Source organism: Pongo abelii, chromosome 16 (assembly GCF_028885655.2).
Source record: "Pongo abelii isolate AG06213 chromosome 16, NHGRI_mPonAbe1-v2.0_pri, whole genome shotgun sequence".
Taxonomy (NCBI): Eukaryota; Metazoa; Chordata; class Mammalia; order Primates; family Hominidae; genus Pongo; species Pongo abelii.
The window spans coordinates 51,672,353-51,693,437 of NC_072001.2; the positions used below are offsets into that span (position 1 = coordinate 51,672,353).

Here is a 21,085-nt window from a genome sequence, read left to right on the forward strand (position 1 = left end):
TAAGGGTGGGGGAGATTATAATTCTTTGAGCTTTTGAAAAGAGGATGAGGAAACTGATAAGAGTCCATATGGTATGAAGGAAAACACATGAATTTCAGAGTCAGAGACATCAGTTTACATTCTAACTCTGCTGCTTACAAGGTGGATAAGCCTAGGAAAAATTAACCTTTCTGAACCTTTCTTCACATGTTAACTTACAGATTATAATAGAAATAAAACAACAAACGCACAACACCTACACAAGGCCTGGAAATACCAATATAAATGTGAACATGGCATCTCGTGTTTCCTATGATGCCACCCTCTCAACACACCGTAAGTTGAGGAACAAAATTACTCTATTCCCCCTGGTGATGGATGTAACTTTTTGTTTTAAACAACTCACTCCCACCCCATCTATTTTTCAATAAACGCTACCAAGAGAGTGGAAAAATAGAATTTAAGAAACAAAGAAGCAATCTCAATAACAAAGATATAATAACCTACTAAAGTTATATTAAGAAAAAATTTCAATTAAACTATTGACTTAAATTCTGACCCAGACCCTTTGTATCAAGCATTGTTTTGAGTGATATATCAACTTTCTTTGATTATTTGCAAGTCTACCAGTTCTAGAAGATATCAGCTTCAAAAAGCACTGTGTAGAATGGTATGGTGCTAAATATTTATAAATAATGTTTATTTATAAATAATAATCATATCCAACTGCCTTTGTCACCATATTCTGTAAAACAAATTGTTTTGGTTTTCATCATATTTTAACACACCTATGTTTTAAATATATCTACAGTTGGACAAATAACTAATTTACTCTCCTGGCCTCTACAAAAGAGCTAAGTAATCACAAAATGAATTGCAGTTGTTAAATTTTTAATCTCAAAATTCTTAAAACCCTTTCCGGTCTTAAAGTAATTATTATCTATCTCTTAGTAATAAGTACTAAAAGTAATAAGTGCCTTACTAATAAGCAGTCGGTGGTAGTTACATATGGCTTCTCTTAGCACTATTTCCCGAGTTGTGCTATGATGCCAGGTGTTGTGCTAAGTGCTGGAACAGGACTTGATCCATATTGCTATAAAGACTACACTCCAAAGGGAAGTACAGACAGCAAATAATTACAAGGATGGTGAATGTTATAAAAAGCCTAGGAACTATGGGGAGTGTATAACAGGAGGACTAAACAGGTCTGCAGTGGTTAGGAAAGCCTCCCTGAGGAAGTAATGTATTAGGGAAAAGATGAGAAGGAGTTAGCCAGCCAAATGAGATCAGGATGTTTTGGCGAAGGGAGAAAACAATGAAATCCATGCTATGGCTCTACTGAGAGAAATTAAGAGAGCTGGGGGAAGACAAGTTTGGAGGGGCTGGCAGGCGCTGCATCAAGATCTTTTCAAACCCCGTTAAACTAAGTGTTTTTGGTTTTATACTGAAGGCCACGGCAAGCCACTGAAGAGCTTTAAACAAGAGTGTCATGTTTCAATTCACTTTTTAAAAAGGTTGCTCCAGCTACCCTACGGAGAATGGATTAGAAGGGCTAGACTAGACGCATAAAGAGTCAGGGGATTATTGCCAGTGTCCAGGCAAGAGAAAGAAGTGGATGTACAAAATAAACTTATTAACCTGGTCTTTTCTGAATGACACCATTATTTAGGACCCTGGCATTTTGTTTTTTGTCCATTTAAACATTTATTATCTGGTATGTGGTGGGCACCATGGCTATTAGGATGAACAAGATATGGCATATTCCTTCTCCTCAGAAAATTCTTGGAGAATTTGGAGAAGGTATCCGACAAGTGACCAAACAATTACAATACAGAATGGTAATGGTGATAACAGAGGAAGAGCCAATGCTACAGGGCCGCACAAGAGCAGCCCACTTCACCCTGACTAGGGAAAATCAAGGAGAGCTTTGCAGATAAAGCATCTTCTGAATTGAATCCTAAAGGACGAAAGTAAGACTAAAAAGAATGTTGGGAAAAAGTACAAGACATAATACAAACATCATATGCAATGAAGGTCCAGCAGTAAAAGAAATAGGACCAGCTCAGGAATCGGAAGCATTTCAAACGTAAAGAGTATAGCATATAGGCTATAAGCAATAGTGAAAGGTAAGAAGAGGGAGCAGCGATCTAAGCCCCAAAACTTCCCTTCTTCAGAGGGGCACTGGGAAATGGTAGACAATATCCCTTTCCAAATACCTCATAGCATTGTGATGAATGGACTAGAAGGAGGCCAGTCCAGACCCTCACGCCCTTGTTTATGCCTTTTCCCTCTATCTCAAACGCTGTTCTCCTTGGCAAACACCTCTATTTTTCAAGGCTTAGTCAAACCTTTCTTAACTTTAATAAGAGGTAGAATTAACAATCCTCTTTCTTAGGAAAACACTGCCAACAGCATTCAACATTTAATTATTTGTTAATCTGTTTTTAGATCTCCTCACTTAACCAACAGCTTCTTGAAGGAAGGGAACACATCTCCACCAGAACTGGAATTTTGTTTGATTTATTCACTGTTGCATCCCCAGTGCTTAGAAGCCTGCTTGATGCATACTGGGCCCTCAATATCTGTTCAATCAAGAAAGGAAGACAAGAATGTGACTTTTTATCAGAGCCGAAATCTTCCTCTTTTGAGTTTTGTAATAAGAATTTGATTAGTAAAAATAAGATCCAAATTAGTTTACATTAATCCCAAAAGAGGATCAGTGCACACATTAACTAAAATGTCACATTTGAACATTTCAACAAGGATCAAAGAAATTCATATTGGTAGCAGTGCTACTTTAAATGCTAACCTCCAATTTTTTCCACTACAGCTTTGTGCTTCCTTTCTAAATGCTGAACATGCCTACAGCATTTCTCCAGTTTTCCTCTCAGATCTTGACATTCCTGCTTTGCCTTTTCAAGTTCTTGGAAGCAGTGTCCACAGCATAAATCCTTAATTTCAAGGATCTTTTTCTTATCTGCAAAAATTAAATGATAGAAAACTTTTATATCAGTTTAGACCAAGAACTATCAATTAAAAAAAAAAAAAGAAACAAAAGCAGATGACTCACGACTAAAGGCTACAGCACGACTGAAAGAGTGTGATGCTTAAGCTACAGAGACATGGGTTTACATACTGTTCCTACCGCTTACTCGCTGTGTGACTTGGAGCATATTACTTAACTTGTCTAAAGCACTACTGGATACTATTATCTACTTTAAAAATAGTCATGAAACCTATTGCTCTGCATCTTGGTATTGAATACCATTCCCTACTAAAAAGAGTCAAGGATCTTCAAGAAATGGCTGACTCCAGTACTGGGAGAGGGTATATACAAAATAAGACTGAAATATCTTCCTATGCCAGAAAGTAAGAAAGTACTCAAAAATACAGGCATGTCACAAGGACATAGGGGCCAGTTTGAAGGAGCTCCACTAGCTGCATCTGGGACAATTTGAGCACTAACGAAATATAGTAATGAATTATAAAGTATTAAAAATAGGAATTTATGACTTATACCAATAATTTTATGAATGGTAGGTAGGTAGGTGGGTTGGTAAGTAGGTAGGTAGATGGATCAATGGACAGAGAGATAAAATTAATACACAAATAAGAGGAAAGGATTCTTGATTCAACATGCTTAGTGCCAACTGGGATAAATAGAGGGAGGAAGTTGGAAGAATTATAATTTCACAACCACCATAGTAAAGACTGGATCAAGCAAGAATCATCAATGGTTGCCAAATATAAGAGAAGGTTTTTATGAGGGGAAGATATTTGCATGGTCTTAAAAAGTGTCTCCCACAGATTGCTTATCAGTTGCAAGGGTGAAAAAAAAAAAAGACAGTAATTATATAGTGAAGAAATTAGACAACATTTTCACCAGGTAATGAAAAGTAACCTCACCAATAAGACACATGGACACCACAATTTTTAGATGTAACAACATATCACCCTTGCAGTGCTCCAGCTGAGAAAACACAACCTGAATCAACCATGAAGAAACACCAGACAAACCCCAAATGAGAAAAGTTCTGTTAAAAAAAAGTGAAGGTGGAAGCAGAGAATATTTCTCAAAAATGTCAATGTCATGAAAGACAAACAGAGGCTGTGGAAATGTTCTAGATTAAAGGAGGCTAAAGATACATTACAACTAAATGTAACAGCTGATCCTAGACAAACCTCTGTACCGGAGGGGAAAAAAAAATGCTATAAGACATTATTGGGTCAATTGACAAAATTAGAATACAACAGTAGATTAATACAATACTTTAATGTTAAATTTACTGTACTAAGGTTAAACAAGAAAATATTCCTGTTCCTGGAAAATACAGTCTGAAGTACTTAGCCATAAAAGTCACAACGTATATATAACTTACCCTCCAATGATTCATAAAAAAATGAAATATTCACATACACATATATACATAAGAGCATAAAATGGAGTAAAATGTTAACAATAGGTGTATCTCATTAAAGGGTACATGAATGTTCTTCGCAACTATTCTTATTTTTGCTATTTTTCTATACATTTGAAATTATTTCCAAGTTTAAAAAATGATTTAAAACTTTTAGAAGACGTAAATATATAAGAACTGTTTGGCACAGTAGCTGGCACAGAGCAAGTACACGATAAATAACAGACATTGTCATTAGTAATATATAAAATTTATAAAATTAAAATATACAAAAATGATTAAAAAGTAGACTATTAATATAAGTGATATAATAAAGCAGGAATACAAGTTAGCACAGGCTCAGGGGCCAAAATGTTACTGTAAAGTCATTGATCCAGCAAAATTATTCTTAGCTCTCTCCTGACAGTTTAGTTTAAGTGGTGCCATTTATGTTAATGAGCATTAAAGGATTAATGAAACATCACAATGGTACCATAAATCGCATTTATATTTTTCATCTAGGATACTGTTGTAAAATTGGAACTCATGCAAATACCACTAAGAGAACAGATAACTCATAGTATATTCATACATTGAAATACTATGTAGCAATGAAAATGAATGAACTAGAGCTATTGCATCAACACAGACAAATCTTAGTAGCATGCTGTTAAATGGGAAAAAAGCAAGTTACAAAGAATGTGAGTATTAAACCATTTTTATAACGTTAAAACATAAAAAGGCAACAACTTTTTGAGGGTACGTACACATAATTAAAACATTAAAAAAGACAGTAATTTTTGAAAATCAGAATATTTGTTAGCTCAGACTGGGGAGAAGCTGCAGGCATAGAACTGTGGTCAATAGCATTGGTGATGTTCTGTGCCTTAAGCTGAATAATGGGTTCCTGGTTGCTAGGCTTCATAACTTACAGATGCATACATATATTCTTTGAATGAACTAAGTATTTCATAATTAATGTTTTAAGTACTTTAAATAATAATGAGATATTAGGAGAATATAACCAAACATCGAACAGTGGTACTCTCTGGTGGTAGGATTTTAAAGGACTTTATCACTTAATACATGTTTTGTATTATTTAATCCTTTCTAATGAATTTATTAATGTGTTTGTTTTTAAGGGAAAAAAGACTAAAGAAAAATATTTTTATAGTCTGATTTGTCTTTGGCCAAAACTAATTGCTTTTATATTTATAGGACTTCCTAAAGCTAAATAACATCCAAAACTTGTTTCTACCCATTCATTTCACAGATTAAGATAGAATTCTCAGGCTATTCCAAATAGGACATAAAAAGTACGATGCAAAATACAAATTAAGGTAATATTATCATCCACTGAATTGGCAGTAAGATATTCTCAGCCACCTAGAACCTAGAAGTAGGGGAAAAGGGTTTGTGAACAATGAGAAAGGCAGAGATGGTATAGGCAGAGATTCTCTAAGATTCTGTTAACATTGCCTTCTGAATTAGAAATGTGTGGCAACTAACGTTATTTACTTAGTAGGTATGACTGGCCTTGGCAATTATTAGTTCTTTTCCAGGTTACATTGGAAACAGCAAATAAGCAGCAGAGAGAGGCTGTTGTGTATTTGTGTGGGGAGGAAAGGAGCAGGCTGAAAAGGGTCAAGAGGCTAAAAGGGATGGGAGCTAATAAAGGATTTGCAAATTTCTAGCTCAAGAATCTCCATGAATAGGCAATATAAGTCCTATACTCCTCAGTAAGCTCTGAATACAAGGGGCTGTACTACAGTACAAGAATTCTTTTGTCATGATGAAGAGTCTAAGTCATTAAGGAAAAGTTATACTATTAATTCATCACTCTGCCATACGTTGGAAAGGAAGAGATTAAAAACACTGCCCATGCCCTCAGAAAAACTCACAAATCAATTAGAAAACATTTAATACATTTCAGAAAGATTTCCATTAAAAAGTGATTGAAATTAGTTTCAGTAATTTGAATGAAAAAGTCTATTACTTGGCAATTCTCTGATGTGAAACCCTTGATTTCAGGGAATAAGAAGATGACTTCTCTGTTAAAACTCTCATGATTCTCCTTGTAACAAGAATCAGTTGTGAATGGAGGGAAAACCATAAATAGAAGAAAAGGGCCTTAATCAACTCTCTTCTCTAAATACAAAATGAAATCTAGGAAGAGGAGACATTAAGTCAGACGATTATTACACATTTGTTCACATCTATGATCTCCTTTTATCCTCAAAGCGACCCTTCAGAAGGGTGATTATGGATGCTACAAAGACTGATGGGAACAAAATCCAATTACCAGCTTCTGCTTCTGTTTCTTGTAAGGCCAAGGGCTGAGCATGGTGTCCAGCAGCAGGTCCAGGGTCTCCTCGGCCAGTGCCCCGGCAGGCAGAATCCTTAGAGAGCTCGGCCATATTTCTCTGAAATAAAGTATCTTCAAAGTTAATGCATAGTAAAAATCTTTATACAATTTTATATTTAAAGTGCTAATATTAAAAATACAAAGAGAAAACACTACCTGAAAAAAATCTTGCCTGAACTATCTATCGCCAATATTTTTCTTAGGGTGTTACATAAGTACTGTCACTGTACTAGGAACTAGCTTCCTATAAAACTTTCCAAATTAGAACACTGTCTGACAGGCGACTGGTGGGCAGCTATGAGACAGACAGAAGATATGGTTTGCACATTATATATGTGAATTTGAGATTTTTCAATAGTTTACGTGATTAAACCACATGAAAGACAATATAAAATCAGAATTGTTCTTGAAAATTTAGAACATTTTTACTACAGCAAGGAACAAGTTAATTAGCAAGTATAATGCTAACCCTCTGCCTCCCATGAATTGAAAATAACAGTTAAAAATCATTTTAAATTTATATAGTACTTCATATGATTCTAAATACTTTAACATACACAGTAATTTTGTAAGGAAGGCCAGCTGAATGCCAAAGTTAAGGACAGAAACTGAGGCTTAGCTAAATTAAACATCTTGCACAAGACCATTTCTTCACTAATATTTATTGAACGTTTTTATGTTCCAGTCCTTGTCACAGCAATACAGCTACTAAATCACTGGATTTTTCATTTTTGGTTTTTGTTTTGAGATGGAGTCTTGCTCTGTTGGCCAGGCTGAAGGGCATTGGCACGATCTCAGCTCACTGCAACCTCCACCTCCCAGTTCAAGCGATTCTCCTGCCTCAGCCCTCGTGATCCGCCCGCCTTGGCCTCCCAAAGTACTGGGATTACAGGCATGAGCCACCACACTCGGCCAAATCAATGGATTTTTATGGTAATGTTTTCAGATTTAAGATGACTACTAAATCGGAAAGGAACAGAATAGGTGGTACTGAGAAAGTAGTCTTATTGATTATTTAAAACATATTATATATACCTGATTCTAGAAGCCTTGATTTTGATTATGAGAAACCATTTAATCGACTGTCAGAAAACCTACTTACAATGTCCAACAGAAGCAGAGGTTAGCAATTATAGAGAAGAGGCAATCAAGAAGCTATGGGTTTGAGGCCAAAAGGAGTAGGAAAAGCTGAACCAAAATGCAGTCAGTGTTTCCAGTTTTTACTCAAAACTGGGGAAGAAAAGTCAAGATGACAGAAAAGGGAGAAAAACAACAACCTTTTTGTCTCAGTTTTAACTTGACTTTGATGGTAACACAAACAACACAACACACATCTTTAAGTTTGCTTGAAAATTTTGTTCCATTTGATATTTATCTGTTATGAACTACTGTATTAATATATTTTGATAAGGCATTCATTTTCTTGAAAGCTGTATTTTTCATTCATTGCATCCTCTCCATTTAAAAACTTTTGATTGTCTCAGTTATTTTAATGAGGACTTGGTTTTATATATTAATAAACCATTTTTTGTTTTAATTTCCATGAACAATTTTTAAAACTAGAGATTTAATAAATTATAAATTATAGTTCCTCACATTTACAGCACCTATGTAACAAATTTAAAATCACTGCTCTATAATCATAGCTTTACCTCAAGGTCCTGAGTGAAGATAGCTCGAAAACGGCAGAAGGTCAAGTATTACTTCTATGACAAATTCCAGATTAGGCATTTCAAAGCCATCCTTTTCTCAGGAATGGAATCTGACCCACCCAACAAAAGCCGTAAACATCTAAATTCTTAGCCAGATTATGTGATTCTGTCTCCATAGACTTATGAGCCTCATTAAGTCACACAGATGATCTTATACTGCTTGCACAATTATAAGCCCTGTAAAAAGACTCCAGGGTTGATTTTATATGTATATATTAATGGTAGGAGAAAGGTGTCATAGTTTCTTGATTTTTATAACAGATTTTATAACTGTTATAAAAATCGAAACATGCTTACAAACGAAAGCATGTAAACATGATTTTCCCATCATTTCTCATCTCCAAATCTGCTATAATTTTACGTTTTCTCCAAGTTATTTTAATTATTTTCTCCAAAAAATCTCAATTAAGTGTGAAGCAGTATTCATGGGAAGGGATCTTGCCCAGTAATTTTTACATTGAAGGCAACTACTCAGTAGCAACATCTTTGTGAAGTCAAGGATAAAAATATCAACTGGGGTGAAGTAGGATGGAGTGAGCTGATCTTTCAGGTCCCTTCTGGCTCTAAAATTCTATACTGTTTCAAATGCAGGACCCAGAAAGGCTAAGCTGTGCCATGCATATCCTACCCAAACCCAAGGAATTAGGCCGGGGATTTGTATTTTATTTTTCCAGTGAGCAACTATGTGATTGCCCAATATAATAATCTAGTTATCATCGAATATGGAACTGAAACTCAAGGTTATTTTTTCTAGTTTATAACTCTCCCAAGTAGGTATTAATACCAAATGCTCAAGCCTGGCCTTGAAACTCTTTAATCACAATATTTTGATGGAACTTCACTCTTAAGTCTCAACTCTATTAGACAAACTTTATAATACTGGCTTTTTTTTTCCTGCCTCTAATTCCAAATGTTGAAATTGGCTAATCAGCATGCTCAGAATATCATTCTGGATCTTTCATGCATACCTAATTGCTTTGATCATAAGGTAGCAAGACTTTGGTTTTATTGAAACTTTCATACAAATTAAAAGCTGGTCTCAGAGAGTACTTATATAACTAAGAGAATATAATTAATTCTATATGCACATATATAGTACATCCAGAAACTGGGCTTCAGAGTTTTATGCGAGTGAGTCATATTTATTTGCTTGTTTCTATATCAATACTCTTTGTACTTGGTTGGCATTTTTTTGCCTAAATGAGACATAAATTTATTGAGGGCAATAAATAGGCTTCCAAACTCTTTACAAGCTTTTAAGAAACTCTTATTATGCATATTTCATGAAGTGGTCAGGCCCAGAAAACAGAATTTTGAAAAAAAAAATTTCAGTTTCTGAAATCTCAGGCCCTTAGAAAGAACAGCATATATTCTTTATTTTATTTTAAGTTCTGGGATACATGTGCTGAACGTGAAGGTTTACTACATAGGTATACATGTGCCATGGTGGTTTGCTGCACCTATCAACCTGTCATCTAGGTTTTAGGCCCCGCATGCATTAAGGTATTTGTCCTAAATATTCTTTAGGAAAAAGATATTTAGAGGCTAAAAGCTTGTCTTGTATTTGTGACACTATGAAGTAGTAAAGTTTTTTGGCAACAAAACATGCAAACCTTTGGATTTCGCTACAGAAAGTTTTTTAAACCACTAACAAAAACATAAGACTTACATCTACTAAAATTTAAAACGAAAAAAGGAAAAAACACTATATACAACTTCTATAATCATTCTTGGTGTTCAATACCTTCTCTCACTCTCAGGAACATACCTTTTTCCATTCTGGGTCAGTGTTTTCTATAAGCAGAGGAAGTGTATCTTGAAATGCCTTCTGTATGCAGCCCTTTAGTTTTTCAAAATATTGCACAGACATCCATTTTGAAGAACAAGTCGACATGATTTCCAAAAGCTGCTTATCCTCAGAATCACTGATGTGCTCCTTTTGGGTATCACTTAAAAGAACCCCAAGTACAGTCAGGATGTCTTCCTCATACTGATAGATTTCCAGTTGGATCCGCCTGGCTTCCTGCATAGTCCATTCTCTACGACTCTGGTCTAGACAAGTTTGTAATTCTGTCTCCTTCTGAAGAAGTAGTTCAGTTTTTTGTTTCATAAAGTCTTCTTTAGCTGCCGCAAGCACCTCATTAATTTTATTTCGGTGATCATCTAAAAATTGCCGGTAATCTTGCTCATTTTGTTCTTGGATTCTGTGGATTTCTTCTTGCTTTTCTTTGTTCCATTCACTCCGAGCCTTAGCTAACTCAGCCCTGATGACCACAGGGACTTCTTCGTTCTTTAACTCGAGTTCCCGCTGAAGAGAATGAATCTTCTCCTCCAATTCCTTTCCAGGAAGTGTATTTTTCTTCATATTTTCAAGCTCACTCTTCCATTTCTCTTTAGCTTCAGAAACAGCAAATGATATCTAAAGAGCATAACAACATGCATTTTAAAAGTCTTTATGATTCTCCTCCTTCGCAAAAAAATTAAAGTAACTATTTGGGTTAACCTCTAAAGCTAGGAAATGTAAAATCAAAATTAAAAGGAAACGTGATTTTAGATAAGACATTATTCTAAAAACTATACTTACACTATACTTAAACTGGTCAAAATATATACATAAATATGTGTTTATGTGTATGTATAGACACATAAATATGTGTTTATGTGTATGTATAGACACATAAATATGTGTTTATGTGTATGTATAGACACATAAACACTCACACATATAATTATATAATTAGCCAAAACTAATGTGAGAAAAAATTTCATATTAGTTTTTTTAATACAGATACAATCTCAAATTTTATCTGTGCCCCCAACAAATTAAGTATCTTTTACCTAAAGCAAAAGCGGACTCATAAGGATTTTTTACTATTACTTAGGAATATAGCACACACCTGCATAATTACTTGCTGATAAGTGTAACTGTATTTTAATGCACTTTTAGTGGCTAGAACAGTTCATTAAAGGACAATACCAAACAGAAAAAGTCATTTTTCATTAGTCTAATTTGTTTGTATAACAGAATAATAGAACTAGTGGATCACAGAAAAAAACAGATAGTAGTACATAACCAAAAACTAATAGTGAAATCAAAAAACCTAAGCTCCAATCCTGACACCAATTTGCAGAGGAAGCCTAGCACAGGTGCTTAACAGAACAGAATTTGGAGACAAACTGCTGGAATTAACTTACCAGCTGAGGAACTAAAGGCCCATTCCTCAACTTCTTTGAGCCTCAATTTCCTCATCTATAAAATGGGGATAATTACAATGCCAATTTGATAGCATCCTTTAGGATTAAATGACATAAGGACATAATCCATTTAAAGTACTTAGCCCAGAGCCTGGCAGATGATAAGAACTCAATAAATGTTATGTAGTTATTACTTTTGGATGCATGGCCTTGCAAAAGTCACTTAATCTCTTTGGCACTAACATCTTCACCCATATAAAGGAGTAGAGTAGATAATGGCCTTGAGTCCCTTTCACTTTTAATATTCCTGACTGAATTCCTAACTGAATTCAAAGAAGGCACAAGGACACAATAGTGTCAAAAGACAGAAATGGGCATCTCCAAAGGCTTGGCCTAGACAATGGTAGTTACCATTAATCAATACTATATATATGGCTGGGATGATGGGATAGAGTATCTACTAAATAAATTTTCTGCTAAAGGAACCCAGTATCTAAGGTGAGCTTTACAAAAGAATTCACTGCAAAATTCCTTTGCTACCAGCAGAATAATTCAGTAGTGATTTGAAACATGTTTAAATAGTGTTTTTAGAGAAAACAGGTCATGTTGCAATGGATGCCTGGAAGTCATTCCCAGGTGACTTGGATAGAGGTGATGGATTCCACGGAATTTTTATGACCTGCCCAACCTTACCAAAATGTGCATTTTCTCATGTGAAGTTTTACAAAGAGAATTTGACAGCATTCATCAACTCAGTGGTTCCCAAACTTTGCTGCACATTGGAATCACCTGAGGAGCTTTTAAAAATCCTGATGCCCAGGCCAGGGCCCATACAAAACAAAGTTTAAGGGTAGGGGGCCAGGCAACAGTATTTTTTAAAGATCCTCAAGTTATTCCAATGTGCAGCAAAGTTTGGGAACCACTGAACCAACTTAACTACTTCTGAATTCTAAAAACTGTCTTCACACTGTCACAGATCTCAACTAAGCACTCTAATCTTAAAATAACTCTATAGCCAATGCTATGGAACTGGCCCTTTCTGGACCTCTTTTGGTTTGGAGGAAGGATGCACAACATGTTGACATTATTGTTTGTGGCTGACATAATTATCTGGAATAGTGCTACTTACATCCAAGTGTAGTCCAAAGACCAGCTGGGAGCCTGTTAGAAATGCAAATTCCAGCCAGGTGTGGTGACTCCCACCTGTAATCCCAGCACTTTGGGAGGCCGAGGTGGGCAAGAACATCTGAGATCAGGAGTTCAAGACCAGCCTGGCCAACATGGTGAAACCTCATCTCTACTAAAAATACAAAAATTAGCCGGGCGAGGTAGCGGGCACCTATAATCCCAGCTACTTGGGAGGCAGAGGCAGGAGAATCACTTGAACCCAGGAGGCAGAGGTTGCAGTGAGCTGAGATTGTGCCACTGCACTCCAGCCTGGGAAACACAGCGAGACTCTATCTCGGGGAAAAAAAAAAAAAGGCAAATACCCAGGACACCCTCCAGACCTACTATATCATTATCTCTAGGAGGAAAGCCCAGATAGCTATGCTTTAACAAACCCTGCAAGTGATTCTCAGGCCTGCTGAAGTTTGAGAAGCAACAAAAACACTTTTCTCTCATTTCTATATGTCTGCATTCACAAACATACAGCCGTCTATGTTCTTATGAAAAGATCTCTTGGCCTGTTTTATTTTCTATATTGTACTCAACTTTACTATTCTACTTGACTTCTGATCTCTGAGACACATATCCTCACAATCATATTGTTTCTTCTCTCTCTCCCTCTTAAATTTCCTTTTAAAATATTTCAGACATACTAAAAAGTATAGAGAATAATTTATCATGTTTTATCCATTTTTCTTATTTTTATTATTCCCTTTACTTTTTTACTACAAAAACAAAACATATTTCAACCTATTACTTTATCTTTGCTATTGGATATGTTGCCTCGAAATTGAGTTGTTATTATGGTACAGATCTGAAATCTTCAATTTTCTTTTAATTTTTCTACACTTTTATTTAAAAATGTTTAACTCCTTCCTTAACCTAGAGTTTATTGTGATACACGTTGGGTAAACTTAATTTTTCCAAAGTGTTACCTGGCTATCATAAGACTATTATGAAATAATTCCTCATTCCTCATTAAATTTAAATTTAATAAATTTAAAACAATTTATTAAGCTTTTATTTATAGTAGGGCCTACCTCTGAAATCTGTATTGCACTGAATTAAACTGAATTCTATTTTTGTGACTCAATACAGTCTGAGTTGTTGCTTTCCAATATATTCCATTATGTGTTAGGGCTTGACTATAATTTTTCCAGAACATTAAAAAACGTCGTCCTTTTATTTTTCCAAAAACATTTTATAGAATTATTTTGTCAACTTCAAATACATTCAGTTTGTTGGCATTTTGATTAGAATTGGTTTAAACCAGTAATTAAGTTGGAAGAGTACACATGGTTATAATATCTGTATTTTCCAGTCAAGAAACATGACATTTCTGGAAAGGAGAACTGGCTATTTACCAAGAAGAATGTTACAAGACTACTAACACAACAGAGAAAACAATCTTGAAGCATGTGAAAGGATATTGTATAGCTAATAATAAACAAATATATACCTGTTCTCAATTTCATCTAAAGATAGGGCAAGATAAGAATGGGAGTTATTAAATAGTTTCTAAGTTATCCTCATAGGAAGATACATTCCTTCTCTGAGAACAACTTGATGATGACAAGAACACTTACTAGGCTTTGAGCTATTGCTTAACATGCATCAACATGTTTATCCTTCAACAATTCTATGAGTAGGTAAAAATTCCAAGGACGGAGATAAGAGAAGGGGTCAGGCAAGAGGACCTCCTGAAGTGTCTTTGCAGAAGAGCTCTTACCCTTTTGTTCACAGAGACCTCATGCTGTTCTTCCCACTTTTTCTGTTCTGCCCTCACAAGTGCTTGATACTCTGCCAGCTCTGGTAGTTCTCCCAGCCATCGCTGACGAGCATTTTGCACAGCTATTTCTACCTGTAGGACATTGCAAAAGAAAGAGGTAAAGGGGAGTATAAAACTTAAAAAAGACCCCATTTTGAAACAGCAATTATCATTTCAGTATTTTATACTGTATATCACTACATAATAAAGTCAAACTGACTTCAAGTACCCTACCTATCCCAAACAGTGGATTCTAATCCTTTTGTTGTAAACTTCCCATAGCATCCCATACAAATGCCACAGAGGAAGTGGGAATCTGTGAATGTTTGATGATCAGTACTATCTTAGAAAGTGTCATACGAGGTACCAATTACCATTTCCAACAACTCCTATTTATCCTGGGAAAAAGGAGAAGGCCTCCTGGAGGGCTGCTTGGTGCCAACTGCTGTCTAATCACTACACCCACCACCTTCCTGACTCCTCATGCTCTACCCATGTGCATGAACACATACACTGATCTAGTTTAGAGCCCTACACCTGTGAACTTTCCTACTGTCGAGAATGAGTTTATACTAAAGAATGAGGGTGATACCTCTGAAGGGAAAAAATTAAGACTTGATTAATTATGAGGGTCATCTGGTTGTAAATCTGCCACTAGTTACCAAAAGATTATGTTAAATAATTTTACCCTATTCCTTTATTTTAAAATATACACAGATATGCAGATATATGTATATATACGTACATACAACACAAAAGCAGGGTTGATATAAGAGGCTGTATTTCTCGTTAAAGTGCTAAATATGTCAATGTGTAAACTCTATCTATGTACAAATTCCAAGGAGTTAACAAATGGGGAAAAGATAAAGCTCCTGTAGAAATTTATCTACTTAAAAAGTTATTATGAAACATTTCCTTTCTGCTGTATTATGCTATTTAAGATTAATAATTTCATAAATACCAAAGCAGCACCTTTAAACTCAACTTTTTGTCTGTGGAACGTTTTCTTAACTCTTTTGAAACCCCCTTCAGTAAACATTTCGGTAAACTAACTGAAGATAACCTTGGCACCATTACATATATTTGCCTGTATTTCCAGACTTTAAGGGTGCCCTGTAAAATCACGTAGAACAATGTAACAAATAAGCAGAATTTCAAGTATTTATCAAAAGTACAGTGTATTTTCAAAAACTTTACATTGAGTGCTATCTTGTTTAAGAGTTTATAATAAGTAATAAAATTAAAATGATAACTACATAACGGATGTATCAAAGTCCAAGGAACTCTTGAGGCTAGAAACCCTGTCAGGTAGTCTGTGAGGTCAAAACTTTTTCCAAAATAATATTAAGACACTATCTGTTTTATTGCTGTTCTCTCATGCACAGTTCTCCAAAAGCTGCATGCTGTGATCATGTCATTGTTCTGACAGCCAGTGGAATGTGTGCTTGGGTATTTTTGTTTTTTAAAAATTTCTCAGATTTTCCAATAGTGTAAATATAAACCACACAAACAGAAGCTCTTTAGAGTACCCAATTTTTAAATTTTTTAAAATTGTAAAGGAGTCCTGGGACCAAAAATTTTGAGAATCACTGTAATAGGTAAGAGAGATATAACAGATAACTCATCTTTATTCTGTCACAATAGGCTGTACTTTTCTCAGTATGACATTTCTTTCAAATCAAGTAACTGTGTCAGTTAAAAGCTAGTTTTGTGAGTGCCTCAAAGGAAAGGTATTGGCACCACTTTTGGGCAGCTGATGGGAATGATAGATAAAGTTCCATTTAAGGGCACGCCTGCAGATCCAACTGCATCAAGGCTCAACATAATGTTGTTAAATACCTTATGCGCTTAGGTTTACTCATCTATAACCACCTTAGTGGAATATTTTCTATAAAATTAGATATGAAAGATTCATAATTAAAACTGTGATTCATTCAGATGTAAAAAGCACCCTCTTTAACCTTGGGCATCTTAATGCTTAGACTAATCTCAAAGGAGCAAATATTTTGTAAACCGAAAGAATATACAGAAAAACCGAGGAGTGACAGCTTTATGACAGAAATATTATGAAGAAAAATTTAGGAACATGACAGGTTTTCTATCCTAGAAATGCACAAAATCTTAAAAGTATAAATTATGAACGAGTTCAATGATAGCATTTTATGAGTTTTCATTAAGAGACAGGCAGTTCCAATAAATTTACTAGAATAAACCTGCCTTTTACCTGTTTGGTAATATTTTCACAATGTTTGAGTTCCAATTCAATTTCGAGTTTCTTCATAGCCCCCTTGATGGCTATGTCCTTCTCTTGTTCTAAGTTTTGCTGGATTGTGCACTTCTGCTCTTCTATCATGATTGCCATCTCTTTCTTGGAAATAACATCACTGGTGGTTACTTGGTCAGTTTGGCTGCCACAATCTGAGGTCTTCTTTTTCATTGCCTTTATAGTTTGATCCAGCTTAGACTGCCACTCCTTTTCAAGCTGTTGAGTGAGTTTTTCTTTGATCTGTTTTCAGAAGAAAAATCACAGAAGAAAAATTTTCAAATAAGTAAAAACTAGAATTAAAGGCTAGCCAGAAAAACAACCACAGCTGTGTTTGAAAACCATCTAGATATTGTTGTAGTAATTATAAAAGGTTTAGAAATTTTGTCAATTAAAATACACTCTCAAGTAAAACTTGAAAGTTACTCTTTGAACTTAACTATACAACAAAAATCACATGAAAGATTTAAGTATGTTGTGTAAAGTCAGGATATCTTGCTCTTAATATGCAACCTTCTGGAATCTTTCCTATTGCCACTACAAAGACGGCAGGATTTAAAAAAAAAAAAAAATTACAGTTAATGTGTTTTGCCATCAACACCACGCTCTCCACAAAGGATGGAGGAAATCTAATTAACGAACCAAAACCTGAACAATCTAAAAAATAGTTTAACTCACTTGAACACATTAGAATCTTATTTGTTATAATGTTAAATTTTACTAAGTAGACTACACTCAAAAGGGAGGCAGTATTATTGGAAGAACATCTTAATGATTTTTCCACTTTAACAGTACAGTGAGGTGGAGCTAAACACAGTCTTAGGCAAAACTATGTAACAGCACAATTTGGTTTTCCCTTTTTCTGTTCACCACCTGGGTATCTGAAGTTCTCCAACTGTTTCCCTGGCTACCAGATCAATAGCAATTAATAGCCATTTTGTAGATAAAATAATCTAGTTGAGGCCAGGTGCAGTGGCTCATGCCTGTATTCCCAGCACTTTGGGAGGCTGAGGCAGGCGGATCACCTGAGGTCAGGAGTTCAAGATCAGCCTGGCCAACATGGCAAAACCCCATCTCTACTAAAAATATAAAAATTAGCTGGGTGTGGTGGCGCTTGCCTGTAATCCCAGCTCCTCAGGAGGCTGAGGCAGGAGAATTGCTTGAACCCGGGAGGCAGAGGTTGCAGTGAGCCGAGATCACACCACTGCACTCCAGCCTGGAGACAGAGCGAGGCTCCGTCTCAAAAAAGGAAAAAAAAAATTTAGTTTAAATAAGCTTGAGAATTTTTTTTTGTTTTCATTTCTAAATAAGCTTTTAGGATCATACTTTGTTCCCTAGCTTGCTAGGGAACTATTAGCATTTCCTAATCTCATTTGCTATTTAAGTAATAGAGGTAACAAATTATGTGCTTCTGAGACTGCCCATTACTTCTTTGTTTCTAATCCATGGTATGGCTTATTTGTTAGTTATAAATATTAGTCTAGAGTTATAATCATTCCACAATATGAAATCAGATCATGGTTTCATTTTGAGGAATCAAAGAAGTGCCCATAAAACTTGTTATATCCCGAGTTGGGTCGAAAAGTCAAGAGGTGGCTAAATTCCTAAAAATAAAACGGGTGTGGTAACTGCTAATAGCTCAATTCCGAAAGGTAAAATGGGCAATTATGTAAGTGCCTGGCAAATAAAAATTATGTATCTGGTTCAGGAAGAATTGTCTCTGAAGTTAGTACCACATTTTAAAAATGTGGTGACCAGAAAGAAATTTTAATCCACACCTCTTTCTGTTCCTTATCCCAATGTGCTTTGGCTAAGATCACTTCACTTTCAACTTGCTGTTTAATATCAGTTTCTTGATCTTTCAGCCACTTGCTCTTTTGCATCATAAGTGTATCTTGGTACTTTTTTTCAAGGTCCACCTGCAGTTTGCTTACAGCTGTCTCTTTAAACAAAATTCAAATAAATATCTCTCTACAACACTAACAGTCTCCAAGTTAAAACATATGAACTTGTTGTGCATGGCTTGGATAGCAAAAAAAATCCCTCTAACTTCTAAAATGCACATACCTGACTCATATTACAATTGTATAAATAAGCCTTAATGTGTACAGAAATGGCATCAGGAATGGGAATGTTGACCATCTTTGCCTTGTCTGCAAATTCATAGCCTTCACTGATTACTACCCAACCTGAAGGATTCTGTGTACGTGACTTTTTCCCCCTTTCTCTCAATGAGCCAGGTTAACATGTGAGGAAAGTTCTGTGTGCTACTAAAAGCTTTGAAACTTGGAATTGAGCTCCTATTTAACCTGCAACCTGACTCAGCAAGTGTTTCAGAAAACAACGCATGAAACATAAAAAAACACCCTTTAACTCTTATTGTTACCTGACTCATATATTCTGTATCCAGGTTAAGTTCCCTACCTAAAGCTAAGCTGCAGTAAAATGGCTTATGTCCTGCATGGAAGAGCTACCCCAAAAGTGCCCTCACTTGTTCTAGAGTTTAGTAAGATTCTCCCATGTATGTGAAACATCTCCTTTAAAAAAAAAAAAAAGGTGTATTTTTGCCTGCCTCTGAAGAATGTGAGAAGATTAAATAGTCTCCTAAATATAAAGATGTTTCAGTTCTGACTGGCTTATACTACTAAGAGCTTATATAATTCTATAGTAAAAAACTAATGAATTCCCAGAGAGGGAAGAAATTAAACTTCTAATGCTTTAAGTACACTGGCCCTTTAAGTGAGGGGTGGGCTTGGGGGAGGAGTGTAACCACAAAAGGATAGCAAAAGGGAGCGTTTTAGGGTGATAAAACTGTTCTGTATCCTGATAAACCTATAAATGTGTTAAAGGTTTATAGAACTATAAGCCCAGTGGTGGGAGGAAGTCAATTTTACTGTATAACAATGAAAAGTTTTTTTAAATTATACTTTAAATTTTGGGATACACGTGCAAAATTTAACCTCTAAATTTGTTTTTGAAGGATCAAATAGCAGTTTAACTTTTCTTCTTGGACTTGTGTACAAACACTCATGAGCCAAAATATCAGTCAGTAGCAGATATTAATTGTAACTGACCCATTATATGAGATCAAATTTTATAGTCAAATTGATTCTAGTAAAAGTATCAGAAAATATTCCTGAAATGATCTCTTTGAGAAAATTCCTCTTATGTTCTTGCCAATTTTTATACATATAAAAGAATCACACTAGTGATTTCCCTATTTTAATTTTTAAAACATTACTGAAAGCTAAGTCCTCAATTTCAAGGAAATATAAGATCCTGTCTCACTTTTATACTGCCATCCCTACCTAAAACAGCTCCCTTTAGAAGTTCTTTTTCCACTAGATGATATGTATACATGGCACGTTTTTCACCATATTAATCTATTCAACAATAATCAAGATATTGAATGAACTGAATTCCTTGCCTGCTCTTTACTATTCTTTTTAAGTGTGTGGTAGTAATAGCTTGCTTTAACATAACTTATTCAAAAACCTCTGTATAGAACATTTATTGAAGCATTTAAAAATATTTTCTAATCTTGAGGCAGACAGCTTTCAAACTGTGGTTTGCTGCTGGTCCAAAGTGTGAAGGACAGTCAGGCCTGTTAAGGCGCTGGGACAGGACGGGGAAGAAAAGAGGTGTGACTGTTTACATGTGATTTTACTCCTGGACACTCACCAAGGGTGACTCAGAAGAATCAGGCAGAGTTGGAGAATCTACTCTAGCCCCTCCAGCTTCCCTGAAGGAGGTCATACGAAGATGCTGACCTTGCTGTCCATATCCTCCATATCATCACTTTCCCTATCATGAGACCAACATTCAAATTCCTACTCTTCTCCCCAGAAGAATAAAATGACAATGAGGTAGTGAGAAAGAAATGGATCCAAGAAAAAGGGCTCTGAAGGAATGCTCTGTGCAGTGCTCACAGGACTACATAGGGTTTCCTGAACAGTCAACACTGAAAATGAGGATCTGTGATTTTCAGATTTAAAGTGACACTGATCCTTTTTTTTTTTTTTCTGCCCTTTAGAATAAATCTGCAAGAAAAAAAAATTCACTTTCTCCTATCTATATGCCATTGTACACTAAGGTTTTAATAATCATTTCAGTATTTACTGTATTTTATTTGTGAGCTATATGACTGTGATACAGCCAAAAGCAAAGAGAACCTATGAATACCTTCCTTATTCACTTCTCTAGAACAAGTGTATTCGTTTAAATGATAATACTGAGGCT

General features: G+C 35.4%; 1 protein-coding gene across 27 annotated transcripts in view; it reads right to left on the reverse strand.

The window, feature by feature from the left end:
- CEP152 (centrosomal protein 152) overlaps positions 1-21,085 on the reverse strand; it is a 147,037-nt gene that overhangs the window by 82,074 nt on the left and 43,878 nt on the right. For 21 of the 27 annotated variants that reach the window (XM_054531439.1, XM_054531438.2, XM_054531441.2 and 18 more), the window contains 5 exons: positions 16,808-17,089; positions 14,545-14,676; positions 10,222-10,872; positions 6,679-6,799; positions 2,789-2,956 (listed from right to left, as the gene is read on the reverse strand). In XM_054531439.1, coding sequence (XP_054387414.1) covers positions 2,789-2,956; positions 6,679-6,799; positions 10,222-10,872; positions 14,545-14,676; positions 16,808-17,089 — 1,354 coding nt within the window. The remainder of the gene's footprint in view (positions 1-2,788; positions 2,957-6,678; positions 6,800-10,221; positions 10,873-14,544; positions 14,677-16,807; positions 17,090-21,085) is intronic. The other 6 variants (XM_054531448.1, XM_063716652.1, XM_054531434.1 and 3 more) reach the window with 1 other exon arrangement.